We start from the raw sequence: 18,034 nt of genomic DNA on the forward strand, positions 1-18,034 counted from the left end.
AAAAATTCCTGGAACCTAGAAAGATTCGAATCCCTGTAGAGATTCAGTTTCTCCATCACTAGTGACGATTGTGATTTCCGAATCACAAGTTACTCGAGTCCGAAACTTTTTGACATTTCGATTGTAACGTTCGAAACACTTTTATCGATACCGGTTTATTTTTCTGAGAACAGAATTGATTTTTTACCAAAAAGGGGTTGGCTTTAAATCTGGTAAACTCCTATAAGACAACAATTAAAACCATAGTAGAACTTTAAGGGGTTTCCAAACGGAAATCGCAAACGGGTTTTTTCCTTCCCTCTAGTTTCGTTGAGTTTAGTCTGGCAGCTAACTCAACGAAAAACGATCAAATTGCGTTACCATTTGTAATATACTAAGGATATGAAGAACTGATTCCAAAAATGCACTTTCTTCGGCTCTTATAATTCAATTAAAGTTATTAGAAAAGCTAAAACTGCGTTTCGTTGTAGAATTTCAAACCCTGAGCTACTACGAAAGAATCGATGAAACCCCCCAAGTTGTCAAAAGTCAACCTTTCGCTGACAAAGCCGTCAAATAACAGTCAGCCGAGTTTGTTTTTCTTCTGTGGGGAATCTAATTGTCGGTCGTAGTTATTATCGACTCCAAAAAGATTGCACATCATGAGACTATCACTGATTCGGTTTGCACGGTTGAACCCGTCCGTGAAAGAACTACGATTGCACCTATGCCAAACCGGCGAAGAGTCCAAGGGCGTGCGGTAAGTGAGATGGTCCTAGAGGTTCAGTACTACGCTTGTTACACAATCGATTGACGGCGGCATCTATGATTTCTTCTTTCCGCTTGTATCCATGAAGGGAGTTTGTGAACACTCGCTACGTCCAGCTGAAACGAGATAATCCGTCTCTGCCAATCCTAGTACGGGAGTGTAGCGGAGTCCAGCCGAGACTTTGGGCTCGTTACGGTACGAATTTGATCGTTTTCTATGGATACAGTTCTCACTAATCACTATTGTTTACTTGCTGTTGTAGAACTTGGAAAGGAAAAATCGGTTACATTGACCAACGCCACGGCGGAAGACATCTCGAAGCACATTGAAACGTTGGGAAAAGGCCACTAGAATCCAGTGTAGTAAAATGTTTGCCACAGTTTGTTATTTGGAACGATAGGACATTGAATGTAACCATGAGCACCACAGTCAATGTGCATGAGGTAATGCAAATAAACTAATTTAAAAAAACGTAGAGAACAGCTACCGATCTGGTAAACATCAATAATGATCTTACGGTAGACCAGTGGGAACCACATACCTTACATTTTCATATGTTTATAGGGAAGTTTCCTCATATTTTATTCTCATACTTATAGTCTTACATCTAGTTCATTGTTGAACTGGAACAGAGGTCACGAAACTATTGCTCTTTTGCGAAATTTTGTATTTCACCTCGAGGCTACTATTTTTTACACCATCGACAGTAATCATGAGAAAGCATACCGATTCGCAATGTTTGTTAAATCGATTCCACCTTGATAACGAAACGTTAATTCGTTTTTCTTATTAGTTTAGTCAAATATGAAAATTTACCTAAAATGAATTGTGCTCATTCGCTGACACTCTACTACTTCTCAAACCGTTCTCCCTGTATTGCAACATAAACAAAAATACGTTTGCCTGATGAAAGAAGTCAAACATGGATTAAATAGAAAATAATGAAAAAAATGCATCGACGATGCAACACTCAAATCAACATTAACATCTATGCTGCACGATTGGGCGGTCATTCGGACATTAGGTAGACATCATTGTTATTTTGTCACTTCTTCTGTGTGCACACGGTACAAATGTGAGTTACGTGATGAACCCACGGGTACAGTGCACTCACAAAACTGGACGAAATGATTGGCGAAGCGCCAACATTACGCCCTGGAGATTAAATCAAAAGAATCCGAAACCCTCTCCCTAATTAAGTCGCTGGGAAATGGGAAGCTTCTTCCGACGGCGGTTCATCTGAGAGCGCTCCCACAGCTCGTAGTAGCGTTCCTGTTTTAGCCATTCCTGGTACTTGTACCACCATTCCTCCCACTTGATGTAGTCCTGTAGGTCAAGGTCACGCAGATATCCACGACCTTTGTAGTATTCGTATCGCACACGCACGTCATCCCAGGAGGACAGTCCGCTAGGTCCAGTCGTCATAAGCTCCTCTGGGAAGTGTCCGGCCGGCGCCGGCGAATAACTAGACATGTAACCAAAAGAAAAAAACGATCGATTAAAAGAGGTTTGTTTTAACACATTTCTTGTATGTAGAGGTAATGAGAAAAAAAACAGAACCGTACGTGTATCGAGTTGGTGGGGCTTCGAGATCCTCCTCGATCATCACCTTCAGATCGCCACCGGACGAATTCTTCGTGATACGCATATTCTCCATGTTCGATCGGTCGACGCTCCACTGTGCCATCTTGCCGAAACGCTCGGAAAGTGTCATGCGCGTGGTGGCCGTAAACCGTGGCAACGAGCTTTCGCTGCTGCTTGATTCCTCCGAACCACTGGAGGGCGAACGGGGCCGGGCCCGTTGCTTTGGTTCACCTTCAATTTTGACCCGTGCGCGTAACTTCTCGGTTCCCTTGTCCTTGTGGTGCTTTTTGTGTCCAGCCGGGTTAGATGAGCTGGTGCCGGCGGTCTGTGATGAACTGCCCGCTTCATACCCGTTGGCCGGGACTTCTGGCGGTGGTGGCTGCTTCGATGACCGAACCTTTACGGGACGTGAATCTTCCGGCGGCGGACCGGCATTCACAATTTTGCTGGTGTGCTTAGAGCTTCGCTTTGGAGGCGAAATGGCACGATCCGAGTCCGGTGTCTGTGGGCGACGTGCTCGCTGTTCAGGAATCGTTGGCTGTGGAATCGAGCGGGATGGACGATCACGTGGATCCTGACGGAATAATAAAATAAAATTCCGATTGCAAGAGCTTTGGAAAGCACAACACCACGCACACAGAACATACCTTCTCGAGACCTCGATGACCCTTCGACAATGGTTCCACCGGTGGTGGTGGATGCTTTCGGCGCGGATCTACCGGCGGGGGACTCATCGGGCGCAGCCGACTTTCATGATTGCCCGCGAGGCCTTCGCGCCGGAGGCCTTTCGAACCGTTGTTGTGCGGCGGAGAACGAGCACGCGGACGCGGATGCGAGAACGACCGAGATCTATGTTGGTAGGTTGTGGTTATGATGCATTCGTTAGATCGGAGTTCGATAAATTCGGGTGTCGTAACCCGCACGCGCTACTGACGACCGTTTGAATGACCCAACCGTTCGGACATGGTTGGTTCAATTATACGCCGGAAAGACACACACACACACATGCACACTTACCTAGAACGACGACGGCGTCGGTGATCGTCGACGGAGCAGGCGGAGCAAGAATCGTCCGAACAACTGCTCATCGATGCCGAACGACTCATCTACGTAAAGTGTTCGTATATGAAACGGGAGAAGGAATACTGTATCAGTCTACATCCTGATTCCTATGTACGATCGAATCGAACATCAACATGAATGATGGTTTTTATATTCTGATTTAATTCCAAAGAAATTGCCGAAAGTATACAAGAGAAAAAATCCTCTTTAAAAGATTAATCTAGCAGTAACATGGCAGCATATTGTAACAAACCAAGGCAAGGAAGATTGGCTTAAGCGTTATACGACGTTACGCCGGAACACTAAATATTACATTGTTATGATGATTGCTGATTCATTTACTGCCGTAAAAGGAATTCATACTTGGAGCCTTCACCTCCAACGGTACTAATGTCCAACATACTAAGGGGTATTTTATACATTTACAAACATATCCACTATGAGATGGATCAGTTTCGTTGTTTGTAGCTTAAATACGATTGAAGTAATTCCAAAGACAATCGAATTACTTTGAATGTGATTTATAGTTATTTATAGATTGTATAGAACAAATGCATTGATTAGATAAAAGCAAAGAACAGCTATAGTACTATCATGCTGAAATGGATAAATTGTATACATAGTGTGAAAAAAGGAGAAAAATTAAAATCAAACGATAACTTCGAAAACAAAAACAGATTTCGTTAGCATCGTTTGGTTTTAATCTAATATAAGTTTGTGCATGTATATAGGAAATAACAAACGCAAATGTAAGCCCCATCCAACCCCACAGAACTAAGCACTCACCCTAGGAGGAGGTGAAGGGGGTCTCTTGGAGCGAGGCACAGGTGGAAGCCGACCACCACCACCGCCGCCCTTTGATAGCGGTGGTCCCAAATGGTGGGGTGACATACGACGAGGCGGTCTGCGTGGTGAGTCCGGACCCATACCGAGCGGCGGTGACCGACGGCGCATATCGCCGGGTGAAGCTGGCCGGCGCATCATCCGCATTGGTGATTTGCGCCCCATACGTGACGGCGGTGATGGTGATCGTGGACGGCGCTTAGGCTCCATTGGCGGTGGCTTACGACCCATCATTGCGGGCGACGGTGACCGACGGCGCATCGGGCCCGGCGAAGGTGGCGAAATGTGCCGTTTACGCATGGGCGGCAGTGGGGACGGCGAGCGGCGATGCGATGGACGCGGTGATCGTGGCGAACGGCTACGTCTACCGTTTCCATAGCGACCACCCAAACCGCCACGTCCGCCGTGATCCGAATCGGAGCTGCTAGGGTCATCTTCAATGTACATTTTTTTGTAACCGGTGTGGCGCCAACGGTTAGGATCCTTTTCTTCGGCCTCGAGCAGTTTTTTGTCCCAGGTTTCGTTGGGAAATGCACGAGCTTTCTTCATTACATTGTCAATTTCCTTCCTCTTGCCCGCCGGATTGCTTGGATCTGTGAGTGATGGGAAAAAGAATGCATTAAAACATGATCTTAACCAAGCATGTATCGTTTGTCTACTGAACTTACCGGTAATCTTCGCACGACTTGGATTTCGATCCATGCGCAGTTTGCTACTTGGTGGACTCCCGCGGCCGCCGCCACCCCCGCGCGGAGGGGGGCTTAAATCGCGACGACGAAGGGACATCAATTAACGGACAACCCGGTAACGCACCAACAACTGACGATCAAACACGCACAAAAACGATTTTAATGCACCCGTGAAACTCTTCTCTCCCGTTTCGTCCGTGTTGTTGATGATGGCACAAAGTAATCACGACCTCTTTCGCCAGTGACGTATTTTCTCAGCGTCTTCCTTTCCGTTGGAATTGTTTATTTTATTTCGTCGAGGGGAAAAGAAATGTGCTGGCTTCCTAAACGACCACAGAAGCACACGGATGGTGCAATCCATTTTTGTGTAATGGAATACGTTCAGAAGTTTAGAAGAATATTAGTTTCAGGCGAGTCGATAGAATGAGACAACGAAAAAAGCAATTAAAATTAGTGCGACGTCTCGGATGTTGGTGGTGTTTGGAAAATAAATGTTTCTGCTTAGGTATCGTGGAAAACATATCTTCAGCAAATTTGGTGCTAGGGGGGGATGAAAACAGCCAGTGTTTCACCGCATTGTTGATGTTGTGGCGGCATGGGGAAAGCTCCTCTATGTACGAATACGGGTCGCGAATACCGATATTTCGAAACCGACATTTTAAGCAGACGCTCTATTTCGCGAGAGTACCCGATAAACAACGCGATGTCCAGCCGTTTCGAGTAACCGAGTATGATTCGCGCGACATAACAATTAGATTTAAGAATCTACAGAAGACGACCGGAAAGTTTAGCGTCGCGAAAGTGGAGCGTTTGGGGACCGACAAAACCGATTGAAATATAAATCGTACCGACGCCAATATCCGACAGCCGAAACGATGACCGATGACCGATGACCGACGACCGACCGATAGAGGAGCTCGTCAAACCCATCCGTTGCCCCGATGTCGATGAATGGGGGGGACTGTTGTCCCGCATAGCGAACTGATCCGCCTAACATCCCAAAGCATCAGCAAGGCACAAAATGTATTCGTGGGTTTCCCTAGGCTCCATGACGTTGAAGATGTACACCGACGCTTGTTTATCGCTAGCTAGCCGCCATCATTACCAGCGCTTCCATTCGCTTTGTAGCGTTTTCGTAAACGACGGAATACATAGTTTTTGCCGGATTTTTCATACTTCACTCGCCTTTGCACCGAAATAAATAGGCTCATACCGAACACGATTGTATTGGGAGCGCACTGAACTGGTTTTGTACCGACGCTTGTTATTCTATCGCTGTGTAAGCAATATCGATCGAATGTTTTCCTTCAATTTTTTGTGTGTTTTTCCAGTACAAGACTCACAAACGCACCACAGCTACGCGTAGCAGTCAAACAGAAGTGTAGCGTTTATTTCATTACCTATTTTTCTCGCGACGATAATGCACGTTCAATCCAATCACGCAATGCTTTTAGTTTCAATGTTTTCCACTCCAACGTAAGTGCGTTTGGTAAACGAACGGAACCGTATTTCACCGGAAAATCGGACGACAAAGTTTGCGTATCACGGATGTCTAGCACAATATTGAAGCCTTTGAGCGTTCGCCATCTTTCTTTGCAAAGCGTTGACGGTTCGCCTTGTTTACCATGCTAGATGCGATACTTCATCGACTTATCTGTCACAAGTTATCGTTTGTTTATCAAAATTAAATTTTCATTTGGTTTCATACGGCACTTATGTGCATTTAATTTAAATTGAAAAATTTTAAATAGTACATACACTATTCTAAAAATATAAGGTTATAAAATAAAATGAATTGATCGACTGACCACTTTCGTTGAGCCAACCCTGTTCGTCGATTTTCGATTAGCATCGACTATTCCTCGACGCACAGACATCAGGTAGCCATTTTGAGAAATTCCGTGTTCGCTTGCCCGTGCAAATCTGTCCCATGCCGAATTGGTCCTGCTTTTCTTCGCGAATCGTAAACTAGTTAGTTATAGTTGTTGCAACAAACGTTGCCCGCGAACGAAACGAAGGGAATTTGTTTCAAGTGTACCGGCTGTGGGGGAAAGGGAACTGTTTAAAACGTGGATAAAGTTTTGGGCCTTGCGACGACTGGTTTCTTTATGGCAGCTGTCGCGTCGTGGTAAATAGTGGTCCAGTCTCAACATTTTCCTCCCGAGTGCCAAGTGCTGAAAATCATTCACCGTGGCGTCGTCTATAGAAGCAACCAGCATGGAGACGGTCCGGGTTTTCAACCAGGAGGTGAGAATTCGTTTCGTTCCTGGGGGGGAGGGGGTGGCCCCGTTCCCGGAGGCCCAGTGTCGTGGTGACGTCAAAATGAAAGAAAAGTGATAAGAGGGTAGTTATGGTGCGCCAAGGAAGGGGCAGGGAAAAAGATTTGAATGAAAGGCTAAAGTGTTTAGAAGTTAAAAATCACCAATTGATAATTACCGACGGTTGTGTAGTGTGTTCCGTGTCGAATGTGACAAATTTGGCCTCCTTGGGCGACATAAGTGATCGATTGGTCATACAGAAAGCTGATCTCGTTGGTTTTTTTATTTTGTTCGTTGTTCTTCCAGCTATCCGGTCTCTATGAATCCAAACCACCAATCTCGAAGGCTAAGATGGCCTCGATCACGCGAAGTGCAATGAAGGCGATCAAGTTCTACAAGCATGTGGTGCAGAGTGTGGAAAAGTTCATCCAAAAGTGCAAATGCGAGTACAAGATCCCGGGCCTGTACGTGATCGACTCGATTGTGCGACAATCGCGTCATCAATTCGGCCCGGAAAAGGATGTCTTTGCACCGCGCTTTGCGCGAAACATGGAGTCCACGTTTGCGCACCTGTTTCGCTGCCCGCCGGAAGATAAGGTAGGTGTTCGGTCGTCTGTTGAAGCATGCTGCTTTAAGCATCGTCCACAATCGTTGGCGGCCATCGTTTCGTAGTTTTCTGGACAATCGGTGCGAAATCATAACCGCTTTGTTTTTCCCGCGCAGAGCAAAATCATTCGGGTGTTGAATCTATGGCAGAAGAACATGGTTTTCCTGCCGGAGGTAATTCAACCGCTGTTCGATCTAGCCAATCCAGATCATCCGATCCATCAGCAGTACAACGCCCAGTTGGCTCTACAGGAGGCGGCCGGAGCGAATGGCATGAATGCGGGAGTCATGGGTCATGATTCACCTGCCGGTACATCGATGGGTGGCGGTATGGACGATCATAGCGTCGGGGGCCCACTGCAGATGGGCGAAACGGTAATGGACATACCATCTACTTGGTCAGCCAGCTGGAATCAGACGATTTGATGCAATATCTTTTGTTTCCTTTTACTATCTCCACTGCCCCAATCAAACAGAAACAACTCGACCCGAACACTATCCGTCAGCTGCAGCAGTTCCAGCAGATCTTGATGCGCCAAACTTCCGGCGATCAGGCGGCCGCTAACGCTGCCGCCAAGGATCAGGTGAAGTTCAACAAAAAACTGTTGGACTTCGACTACGGCAGCGAAGAGGAAGAGGATAAAAATTCGCCCTCCGTGCCACTGTCGGGTGGCGCTGGTCTGCCGGATCTCTCGCAAGTCCCCGGAGGCAACATCGCGCAGATTCTGTCCGATCCAAACGTGCTGAAGCAGCTGCAGAACTTGCAGAAGCTCAAGCAGCAGGAGGAAAAGCAGAGCAAGCTGACCGAAATGCGCCTGCAGGAAGAAAAGTTTGAGAAGCACCTTGCCAGTGTGCTGATGAAACTACCATTCGCAAACGAATGCGATCTGAGTCGTCAGCCTCCGATTGATTTGAATGCCGGTAAGTATCCAGTTGTGCCCAATAAGCTAAATGCATCGATATACTGCACAATTCTAATGATGTGTTTTTATGTGTCAAAAAAATCTCCTTACCCTTTTCCACTCTATCTAGGTCACTCATCAGCGAAGGATGTTGATACTGATAACGACGTGGCGATAACCGGAGTTGAGGTGAATATTAAAACCCTATCTGTTACTTTGTGCCACCATGTTTCCCTCGGTCGTTCGATCCTTTCATAACAAAGCGCAATGCAGCGGTATCAAAGAAGGGCAACCCATTTGATGGGACTACGTTGATGTAAACGAAACGGAATGTCGAACGGTGTTTGTGTAATGAATTTTGTAGCAATCGTTCATTTATTAGAACGAGCAGCCCGACATTTTCGGGCCCATGGCAACAAAGTTGTTTGTTTACTTAGAATTCTGTAATACGCTGTGTGAAGTAAGTTCAGCCTATCTTTTTTTTAAATCGATCGACGTAAGATTTTTATTGGCAACGATACATTTTTGTTCTTAAATAAGAATTACATTCTAATTTAGGAATTAAAATGTATCGTCATAAATCAATAAACTTAGTTGGTTTTCATTTTGTTCGACTGTTCAACAACTTTATTTATGTCATTAACTCAGCAAGTTTGAAACAAATTTTAACGCATTATTTATACTGATTAACGTTATTGAAAACGACAAACTTGGGCATTAAGTGTCCTGAAAGGTTCATTTCAGAAAATATGTTAGAAATTTATAAAAATGAATTGCTAGTTCAATCCAATTCACTAAATTAGATGAAGTCTGTATAAATTCATTAAATTAGATTAAGTCTGTTAAGATGAATCGCTTTGCAGACATTTATACAACAAAATATAGTGACTCGATACAATTTTGTAACATACAATGACGAGTGTTAAAAGCGGTAAAAAATGCAATCGTTGAAGAAGCTTGCAATTTATTTGCTGATTCCATTGAGAATCATTGCTATAAAGCTGAATTGGGGCCGAATGCTCTGTATGCGTAGGTGAACATTTCTATGCGATCGTTTGTAAACTCAACGAACCAGACGATCACCATTTAGCAGATAGTTTTGTTAGGAATATGCTATTCTTTAAATCGATCATAAATGCGTTAAATATTGTAAAATTAAATGCAACCAGCGCCAAACAGCGAAGGAGAGAAAACGAATACCACAGCATCCAAAGGTAGGATTTAAAATGATACGCGTGTGTGTGGTCGGCTTCTTCGTGTAGTACCCCCCCAAACGGGCACTCCTGCATCCCTTCTGCCGGGTCTCCGAGGCACCTCTCCGATCCTTCCGGAGTTTGGTACCGTTTCCCGGCGGGGACAAGCAGAAGTGTGGCGACGTTGGACGGACGGTAAGTTCCTTCCTATTCGAGTTGAATAGGATTGAAATATTGTACCCTTTGTTCTCTATCTCTTCTACAAATATACGATTGCGCTCGTTCGTCATTACGCAAACATTACGCGCCATTTCGGGAGTAACGTTTAGTACCCGGTGGGAAAAGCCAATGCCAAGCCAAGTAAAGAAGTTCCAAGTCCAAAAAATGAAGCACGCTGCCGCTAGTATTGTAGGAAGGCAAAACGAAACGAGCGGAAATAGCTAAACTGAACGCATTCAGTACGCAGGTTCACATCGAACAGAGATCATCAAGATCGTTACGGAAAGGCACCGGAGATATGCACGTTTAAACAAATGTCTTTTCTTTTTCTCTCTTTTTCTCTTTTTGTGTGCTTGTTCGTGTGTATGTGTGTGCGTGTGTGTGTTTGGGTGAATGGTCATGTCTGCCGTGATCGTGGATCACAATCGACATCCGGCGATCATGATGCGGATCCACGACGCTACACAACGTCATCACCCTTTCTCTTTTTCTATATTCTCCCGGAACAATCACAGATACTGGAACCTTTGCCGGCCGGAAGCAGTCGTGGAGGCGCCCTAGGAGGAAGTGGGAGTGGTAACAACGATCGCTACAAATCATCGTCATCCTCGTCGAGGCGCAAGAGTAGATCGCGATCGCCCCGTGATCGGCGCGGTGGCGGCAGTGGCACCGGTCGGAGTGGCCGCGGCCGTTCGCACTCTCGATCGCGTTCGACGTCGCCCAGATCGTCCAGGCGACGGTCGTCCCGTGACCGAGGTACTTCGAACAAGGATCGCGAGCGAGAGAAGGAACACGAACGGGAGCGGAAGCGCAAGGGACTCCCAGATATGAAAAAGGAGCACCTCAGTGGTAAGACAGCCGGTAGACGCGTGAGGAGCAGCGCAGGCAGCAGCAAGAATCATGAAACGCCCCAGCACTCCCAAGAAGCATCCTTCCTAACCCAGAACGACTTTCCCCTACGTGTGGTTCCTTCCCATCTTCCACCGACCCGTGAACAACGGAATCCGAAACAGTGCAAAATGTGTATGTGTGAATGTGTGTGTATGTGAATGTAAGAGTTTCTGTACGGTGACTGTGGTTCCTGTGCCTATTCCGTAACAATCCTGTGGATCTTATTATCTCTCTTTCTCTCTTTCCTCAGTTCAATTAAGCTTCCTACTGGGCGGATTTTTAAACGGCAAGGTGTACTTGACTTCGGACTTGGCTTGGCTTTTCCTTTACTGGCAGACAACTTTGTTTCTATTTCCAAGGAATCTTTCGGATCCTTTAAACGGGGGAATAGAAAAAAAGTAACCGTTTCGGATTATCAATGGAATGTACTACTTCCATTACTATCTTACATTTGGCATTATTTTCGAATGAAGATGGCGAAGGGCTTAAATTGGCATGACTATTTGAAAAACGGCGTTCGTCAGATCATGTTTAACATCTGAACGTATGACGAATCGTAAGGTCGTACTTCTAGAACTTTTGTAACATGTTAAGCACTACGCTCATGTTGCCCTGCTTTTCGTTCTATTTTACATACTTGCCTTTCCCGATTACAGCGGCTCTGTCGGTGCCGAGCGGCCTAATGACGGCATGCGGAAAAGAACGACGTAGCGTTAACGTGTTACACATGCATATGTATATTTCATCTGTTGATTGCATTATTACTTAATTATCTACAATATTTCCCACGTTTCTGACTTAATGTCTATAAAAATCGAAATCTAAAACGGAGAGGAATAAGCTTTTACCGAAAATACTTATACACACTTGAAAGAGACGCGAAAGGTCAAATTCAAAGTACCTTCTGGAACTATGAAAAGATACTTAAATTTAACGTAGAAATTGAAATTCTACCAAAAATGGCAGATCTTAGGAGAATTGCTTTTCTATGGATGCCAAGACCATTGCTACAGTAGATTCCCGTTTATCCGCGGACAGTTTATCAGGAATAACTCAAACGTGTACAGTCTCAATTTTATACTGGTTTACTTTACTGTCGCATACTCGCTTAGTTGCTTCGTTCTGATTTCGGTGAAGAACGTTTTATCAAAATAGGCCGGTTGCGCTATTACTCCTAAGCTTCCAATAGGCAATAGGAGAACATAGAAGGAGAGGACCGGTCAACTATTAAACCATTTAATGAACAAGAATGTGTTGGTCACAACTCCCTGTACTCAGATTCTCCAAGCTCGTATCCTTTCCGACTGTGCCTTAATTTTTCATGAACGGTGGTTTTTAATGGACTCCTTTATCGTATAACGATTCAAACTATTTTACTTATCGTTTAAACACTGTACGGATTTCCTGCTTTTACGTGGCGCCCTTTACTGTGGATAATCGGGCATCTACTTTATTTATCTATTTATCTATATTTGGGTGACCAACTCCTTGTTGGTCATGCCTACCCGGTAAGGGCTTACGAGACTTTTACACTATGTGTACGTGGATAGTCAGTCCTCTCGTACGGGGGAGGGTTCCGGTCTCGGTTGGGATTCAAACCCACCCCGTCGAGGTGGTGACCCCCCAAGTTAGCATAAGTTGTTTCCTCCATTGAATCTGATTTTAGAACCGTGAAATTAACATAGGATGCATTGGATACGCTAATGAATATTTTCTAGTACTTAATTGTTTTTAAATAGTTTAGTTCAGCTAAAAATATGCTGGTACATTTTATCCCACATTGTCGAACTTTCCCCTTTTATCGGAATCATACGTGATGAAAATTAGTTTACAATGAAAGCCCTCATTGCCAAAACGTTCTGTTTTCGTATAAAATAATATCTTTTTACATCGCTAAATGATCTAGAGTTCAACAAAAAAGAGATTGCTGCAGGTTTCCACATGTCTGTAAATATTGGAGATTTATTTTGTCTCAAAATGTTGCAAGTTTCTTTCAACGAAAACATGCATCCTCGTTCGAATACCGTCCTTTCTTTGCTGTTGGCTGCTCGTTGCGCTCGACTAAAACTAAATACTGGAATTCATTCAAACTGAAACCAATTTTCTGCACTCTTTTTTCTCTATAGTATGCAGCACAACACTGTGGGTTGGGCATCTGTCGAAGTTGGTACAGCAGGAGGAACTGTCCGACACGTTTGGCAAGTACGGTGACATCGTGAGCATCGACATGATTCCACCGCGCGGATGTGCGTTTATCGTGATGAACCGCAGACAGGACGCGTACAAGTGCATGCAGAGTCTCAAGAACCACAAGATGCACGGTCGGGCTATCACCATTTCGTGGGCCGCCGGCAAGGGTGTCAAGAGCAAGGAGTGGAAAGACTACTGGGATCTGGATCTCGGTGTCAGCTACATTCCCTGGACGAAGCTGAGCCCCAGCACGGACCTGGAATCGCTGGAGGACGGCGGTATGTTCGATGAGGACACGATGCCCCAGTGGATGAAGGATAAGTCGAGCGGAACCGGAGCTGCCGCAGTGGGGCTCGCCCCCGCAGCAGCGGCCGCGGCTGCCATGGGCCTAGGTCTAGGGGGCCCGGGAATGGGCCTAAAGAAGATGGATGGCACCGACCTGTCGGCGGCAGCAGCTGCAGCGGCCGCGGCCGCTGGAATGCTCAATCCGTCCCTGTTTCCGCTGGCTGCGGTCGACACCAGCCAACCGCCACCGACGGCCATGCTCGGCATGGGCATGCCACCTTTCCCGATGGGTGCTGTTACGAGGTAAGTAGAAGTAGTTATCGAGCAATGACAGAAATCAATAACATTCACTACGGTGGCGTTTTTTTATTTCCAGATTGCCAATACAAATGGGTATTCCGATGGGCCCGAATATGGTTCCAGGGCTTGGGATTAATGTGCCTCCACCAGGCATCATGCTACCGGGCAATCACCCTCCCCTGCCACTAGGAGGCTTCGGTGTGCTGCCCCCACCACCGCCCTCGTCCGGTTCGGGTCTTTTGGGTAACGGGGCTGCCTCGGCGAACCTGCATAATTCCGGTTCCAACATGAGCAAGTCCTCCGCCGATGACATGGACATCGAGATGGAGGATGAAAATCCTCCAAATGCCGCTCCCATGGTTGGTGGTGGCGGGCAATCCGGTGTTGCCGCTGGTGGTGGTGGAAACAGTGCTTTCTTCAACCAACCACCGCCACCCCTGCTGCCCCCGAACGCTAGCATTCCTCCGGGACCACCGGGTACATTCTTTGGCGCCGGTGCGCAAACCGTCGATGGCAGTGGAAACATGCCGGACAATGGCGATGGAGCAGGTAGTGACGATGCGGTGGACGGCGGTCGTTCCAGGGACTTCCAAAGAGCCAACGACGATGGACGTCAAGATCATCGTGGCCGAGGTGGTGATCGAAGTCGTGATCGCGATCAGCGTGGCGGAGGGTTCGGCGGTGATCGTGGAGACGGTGGTGGTGGTAGGCGGGATCGTGGTGAGCGCGGAAGCCGCTGGGGTGGTGGAGGCAACGATAGGGCCGGTGGAAATAATTTCCGCGGCGGAGGAAGCAATCAGGACGATCGGCCACTTTCGGAACGGCTGCGTGAACTTGCCGGCGTGCTCGGATTCAACAATCAGCAACAACAGCGTCGTGGCGGAAACGACGGCAGTGATGGTAAGTTAACAATGTAGAAAAAACGAAAGAACAGCATATTTAAAATTTATATTGCATACAGTTTAGAATCGAATCGTTTCAATTATAATATTATTAGAACGAAATTAGAACATTTGTAGAAGTGCCGTTAAAAAGCATTCGGGCAAAATTTTAACGCAATTTATTACAGTGTTAATCGAGTAGGCATGGGCAAAGACGGTCATCATGCCAACGAAAAAAAAACGAAATCCAATTATTACGCATCTATCATGACTACTCTAAATGCTCGCATGTGTTTAACTTTTGATTTTTTTTCGTTTTGCAGATTTTGGAAATCGTGAAGCAGATTTTACCCGTCGTGGTGGTAACTTTTCGCAAAACAATCGATTCAATAATAATGTTGGAGGAGGTGGGAATGGTGACGGTCGCGGTGGTGGTGACCAGGGTGGCCGTAACCAGGGAGGTGGTCGTAATGGACCATTTGGTAATCAGCAGCAGCCCGGGCGCGGTAACGTTGGTGGTGGCCCTGGAGGCGGAATGTTCGGCAATCGTTCGGGCGGTAGAAATCAACAGCAGCAGCGTGGTGGTGGTGGTCAGTTCTTCAACGAGGATCGTCAACAGCAGCCTGGAGGCTTCTTCGATCGTGGTGACGATGGTAACAGCAATAATGGCTACGACTCTGGTGGCAATAATAGCAACAGTGGCAATCGCCGTGGTAACTGGAACAACAACGACCGTGGCAGCGGCGGGCGCGGCAATCGAGACGACGGTGGACGGGCACGCGGCGGTAGGCAGCAAAATAATTGGCGCAGTGGTGACGACAGTGCCGGAAGCGGTGGCGATGGACAACGCTACAATAATGGCGCTCGGGGCGGCAATAAGCGTGGTCCGGTTGGTAATCGCCCAGGAGGCGGTGTTGCCCGATGGGATGATGATGACGAAAATTGGGATGATGGTGGTAATAGGCCGACGACTGGACGACAGGCCCCGTTCTCGGCAAACAACAGACGCCAACGACAAAACTCTGGCCAAGAGGAGCAGCAGGGTGACGGAGGATCGGATGGACGCCAGCGTCGAGAAGGACAATCGGAACCGGAAGACAGCGCCATGTTGGGCGGTGAAGAATCGTCTCGCAATGCTGCTACCTCCGACAACGACGCCAACATCGATGGTGGTCAGATGATGGAAAGTAGGCGCGGTGGTGGAGGTGGAGGCAGTGATGGCGAAAACGTTGGGGGACGACGATTCCCGAGGGACCATCATCATCATCGTGGCCACCGGAACGACGACGATCCGGACGACGAACGGCCTCAACCCATCCTCTACTCGCCCGAGCCGGAGGACGAAGCAGAACAAACGAACAATCCGCCTGCCAATGACAGCAACGCTGACGCGATGGAAAGTGGCATGGCGCAAGAAGAGCCGTTCCTCGGAGTGTCGCGCAACGATCGATACGAAAGCCATCGACGGGAAGAGGAAGATCACACGCAGAGTCAACCTTCAGCGCATGCATCTGGTTCATCTTCAATGGCGGAAATGCAGCATGAACAGAACGATTTCAGCCAACGGGAAGAGCAGGAAGAAAGAGAGCAGCAGCAGCAATATGAACAACAGGACCACCAGGACCCCCACAACGATTCCGTTCCACCCTCTTCCATGGGCGGTGATGCTGACTCTGGCCCTTCCTTCGAACAAAACGCTGTTGAACATACCGCGACCACCGTGGAGGACAACGGCGGAAACGACGACACAGCACCACCCCCGGAATCAGATACAATGCTCAGCGAACAATAGGTTGAGAATCCCCGCCAAACACATCACCGTGTTGGTGTGTGTTATTATGCTGAAAGACATCCATTTCGGTGAAGGATTTTATCTATCCTTCCACCCAAGCTTGTACTCACGGAAGCGATTCAGGCGAACCTGCATAGATGGCTCATAGATAAACAAACAACAAATTTAAAACATAAGCATACAATTGGATGAAGGCAACGTATAGTTCACGGTTCGGATAGAACTAGCAGTGGTTTTTTTGTTTTGTTTTCGAGTGTACGAGGAAATTCTCACCAATGTACCCTCTTCGATACTTTGATGAGAATCTATTGTGAAGTGAAGAAGCGTTTGTATGATTCTAAGGAATAATTCTTATGCCCCAGTTGAGGCAGAGCGTGAACCACAAGTGACGAGTCTACCATAATCAGAAGCAGCAATAGTTAATAGGAACAATAATAGTTGATTGATAATGATGATGATATTGATTTGACTTGACGTATGGAAGTGATCTTAGTTTATTTCTAAAACTCTTACAGTCACCAATTATAGTAGCAAATAGGCTTGGTTTTATTTTTCTATGTTTCTCTTTTCATTTCTACACTCCGGCCCGGTAGTAGATTGTATTGTTTTGATATATTTTTTTTTATTACTTTACGCTGACGTCCGGTTGGCTTCAGGTCGGTTTTATGTAGCTTAATTTCATTAGTATCCTTTAAACTATTCATCATGCACTGTATAGACCTCCTGTTGTATGGCGGGTGGGGAAAGATTGGCAAAGAATAATGTCAAGCAATAGAGATAAGTAAGCAAAACGAGGTTGCAGAACGGTTCCATAACGAGGAAAGAACAAATCTGTCGTCCCAAATAGGAGATGGACACAGTTTGCCCTACCTGGACGGAAGGTACTGGTAGCGGTAGGATTGTAAGAAAACCATTTGCCCTAGATTATTTATGTAGGTAAAGGAAAGATACAGATTAGACGTGCCCCCAAGCGATAGGAAAATATTGCACATTCAAGACTTATTTTAAGGGAGAGAAACGAGCGTGGCTAAATTAAGGAGGAGTATCTGCGTAGCTGAGGAAAATATCGTAAGAACCCTCGCCGAAATCGGATAGCTCGTCGTCTCGTTAAGGCGTCACCTAACGGAACCGGATGTTTCATATGACAGGGGAAATCCTTTTGATGTCAAAAACCGTACTAGCTGTAGAGTTGCGATTGCCGAACCGATGAACATACTGTACTCATACTAGTGTGTAATAATAAAGCAATGCATAATCTTTCGTCCTTTAAATGAAATGGATGTGTTTTCTAATGGGGGAGATTGTTTGTTTCTGAATTCTTCTAGACTTACTTACGCAGGCTAAACCTTATTTCGCCAAATAGGGTAGCTATTGATGCAATTACACAAAGATCCGGTTTTTACAGCTAGCGGATGCGTGAGTTTCGGTGACGATTTTTGAATTTCTGTGCGTTTGTTCGGGCATGCTAAAGTTTTGTTCAGCCATCGGTAGATCTGCACATTTATTTCACGAATGTTTACTTCGACTGTTACTTGCACAACTTTTGGTTTGTTTTCTTAACCATAATTTCATGAAATAACGATGGTAATAA

General features: G+C 46.3%; 3 protein-coding genes across 4 annotated transcripts; 2 read left to right on the plus strand and 1 right to left on the minus strand.

The window, feature by feature from the left end:
• The first annotated feature begins 559 nt into the window (after window positions 1-559).
• LOC131261024 (NADH dehydrogenase [ubiquinone] 1 alpha subcomplex subunit 2) lies at window positions 560-1,570 on the plus strand. Its single transcript, XM_058262905.1, has 3 exons — window positions 560-739; window positions 837-943; window positions 1,011-1,570. Exons 1-3 carry the CDS (start codon window positions 642-644, stop codon window positions 1,097-1,099), a joined length of 294 nt encoding a protein of 97 aa, XP_058118888.1. The 5' UTR covers window positions 560-641; the 3' UTR covers window positions 1,100-1,570.
• Window positions 1,399-6,482, minus strand: LOC131261023 (serine/arginine repetitive matrix protein 1). Of its 2 annotated transcripts, none has more exons than XM_058262904.1 (7): window positions 6,327-6,482; window positions 4,906-5,191; window positions 4,181-4,830; window positions 3,350-3,438; window positions 2,980-3,181; window positions 2,314-2,906; window positions 1,399-2,213 (listed from the first exon to the last, which is right to left on the minus strand). In XM_058262904.1, exons 2-7 carry the CDS (start codon window positions 5,021-5,023, stop codon window positions 1,940-1,942), a joined length of 1,926 nt encoding a protein of 641 aa, XP_058118887.1. In that variant the 5' UTR covers window positions 5,024-5,191; window positions 6,327-6,482; the 3' UTR covers window positions 1,399-1,939. The 2 variants fall into 2 exon arrangements, with proteins under 2 accessions (XP_058118887.1, XP_058118886.1); XM_058262903.1 differs by having other exon boundaries at window positions 4,906-5,249.
• A 467-nt stretch (window positions 6,483-6,949) lies between these two features.
• LOC131272560 (SR-related and CTD-associated factor 4) lies at window positions 6,950-17,709 on the plus strand. The gene is made up of 9 exons (XM_058274325.1): window positions 6,950-7,173; window positions 7,491-7,781; window positions 7,908-8,165; window positions 8,267-8,711; window positions 8,823-8,881; window positions 10,620-10,953; window positions 13,122-13,773; window positions 13,847-14,670; window positions 14,975-17,709. Exons 1-9 carry the CDS (start codon window positions 7,144-7,146, stop codon window positions 16,441-16,443), a joined length of 4,362 nt encoding a protein of 1,453 aa, XP_058130308.1. The 5' UTR covers window positions 6,950-7,143; the 3' UTR covers window positions 16,444-17,709.
• The last annotated feature ends 325 nt before the right edge of the window (window positions 17,710-18,034 follow it).

This window comes from Anopheles coustani, chromosome 3 (genome assembly GCF_943734705.1).
Source record: "Anopheles coustani chromosome 3, idAnoCousDA_361_x.2, whole genome shotgun sequence".
Lineage (NCBI taxonomy): Eukaryota > Metazoa > Arthropoda > Insecta > Diptera > Culicidae > Anopheles > Anopheles coustani.

Coding starts and splice junctions, on each gene's coding strand:
- LOC131261023 (XM_058262904.1), bottom strand. CDS start 5,023: ATGTCCCTTCGTCGTCGCGATTTAAGCCCCCCTCCGCGCGGGGGTGGC. Junction 3,182..3,349: donor CGACGCCGTCGTCGTTCTAG/GTAAGTGTGCAT, acceptor CTACCAACATAG/ATCTCGGTCGTTCTCGCATC. Junction 2,907..2,979: donor GTCATCGAGGTCTCGAGAAG/GTATGTTCTGTG, acceptor TTATTCCGTCAG/GATCCACGTGATCGTCCATC.
- LOC131261024 (XM_058262905.1), top strand. CDS start 642: ATGAGACTATCACTGATTCGGTTTGCACGGTTGAACCCGTCCGTGAAA. Junction 740..836: donor GAAGAGTCCAAGGGCGTGCG/GTAAGTGAGATG, acceptor GTATCCATGAAG/GGAGTTTGTGAACACTCGCT. Junction 944..1,010: donor GAGACTTTGGGCTCGTTACG/GTACGAATTTGA, acceptor TTGCTGTTGTAG/AACTTGGAAAGGAAAAATCG.
- LOC131272560 (XM_058274325.1), top strand. CDS start 7,144: ATGGAGACGGTCCGGGTTTTCAACCAGGAG. Junction 8,166..8,266: donor CACTGCAGATGGGCGAAACG/GTAATGGACATA, acceptor CCAATCAAACAG/AAACAACTCGACCCGAACAC. Junction 8,712..8,822: donor TCCGATTGATTTGAATGCCG/GTAAGTATCCAG, acceptor CACTCTATCTAG/GTCACTCATCAGCGAAGGAT.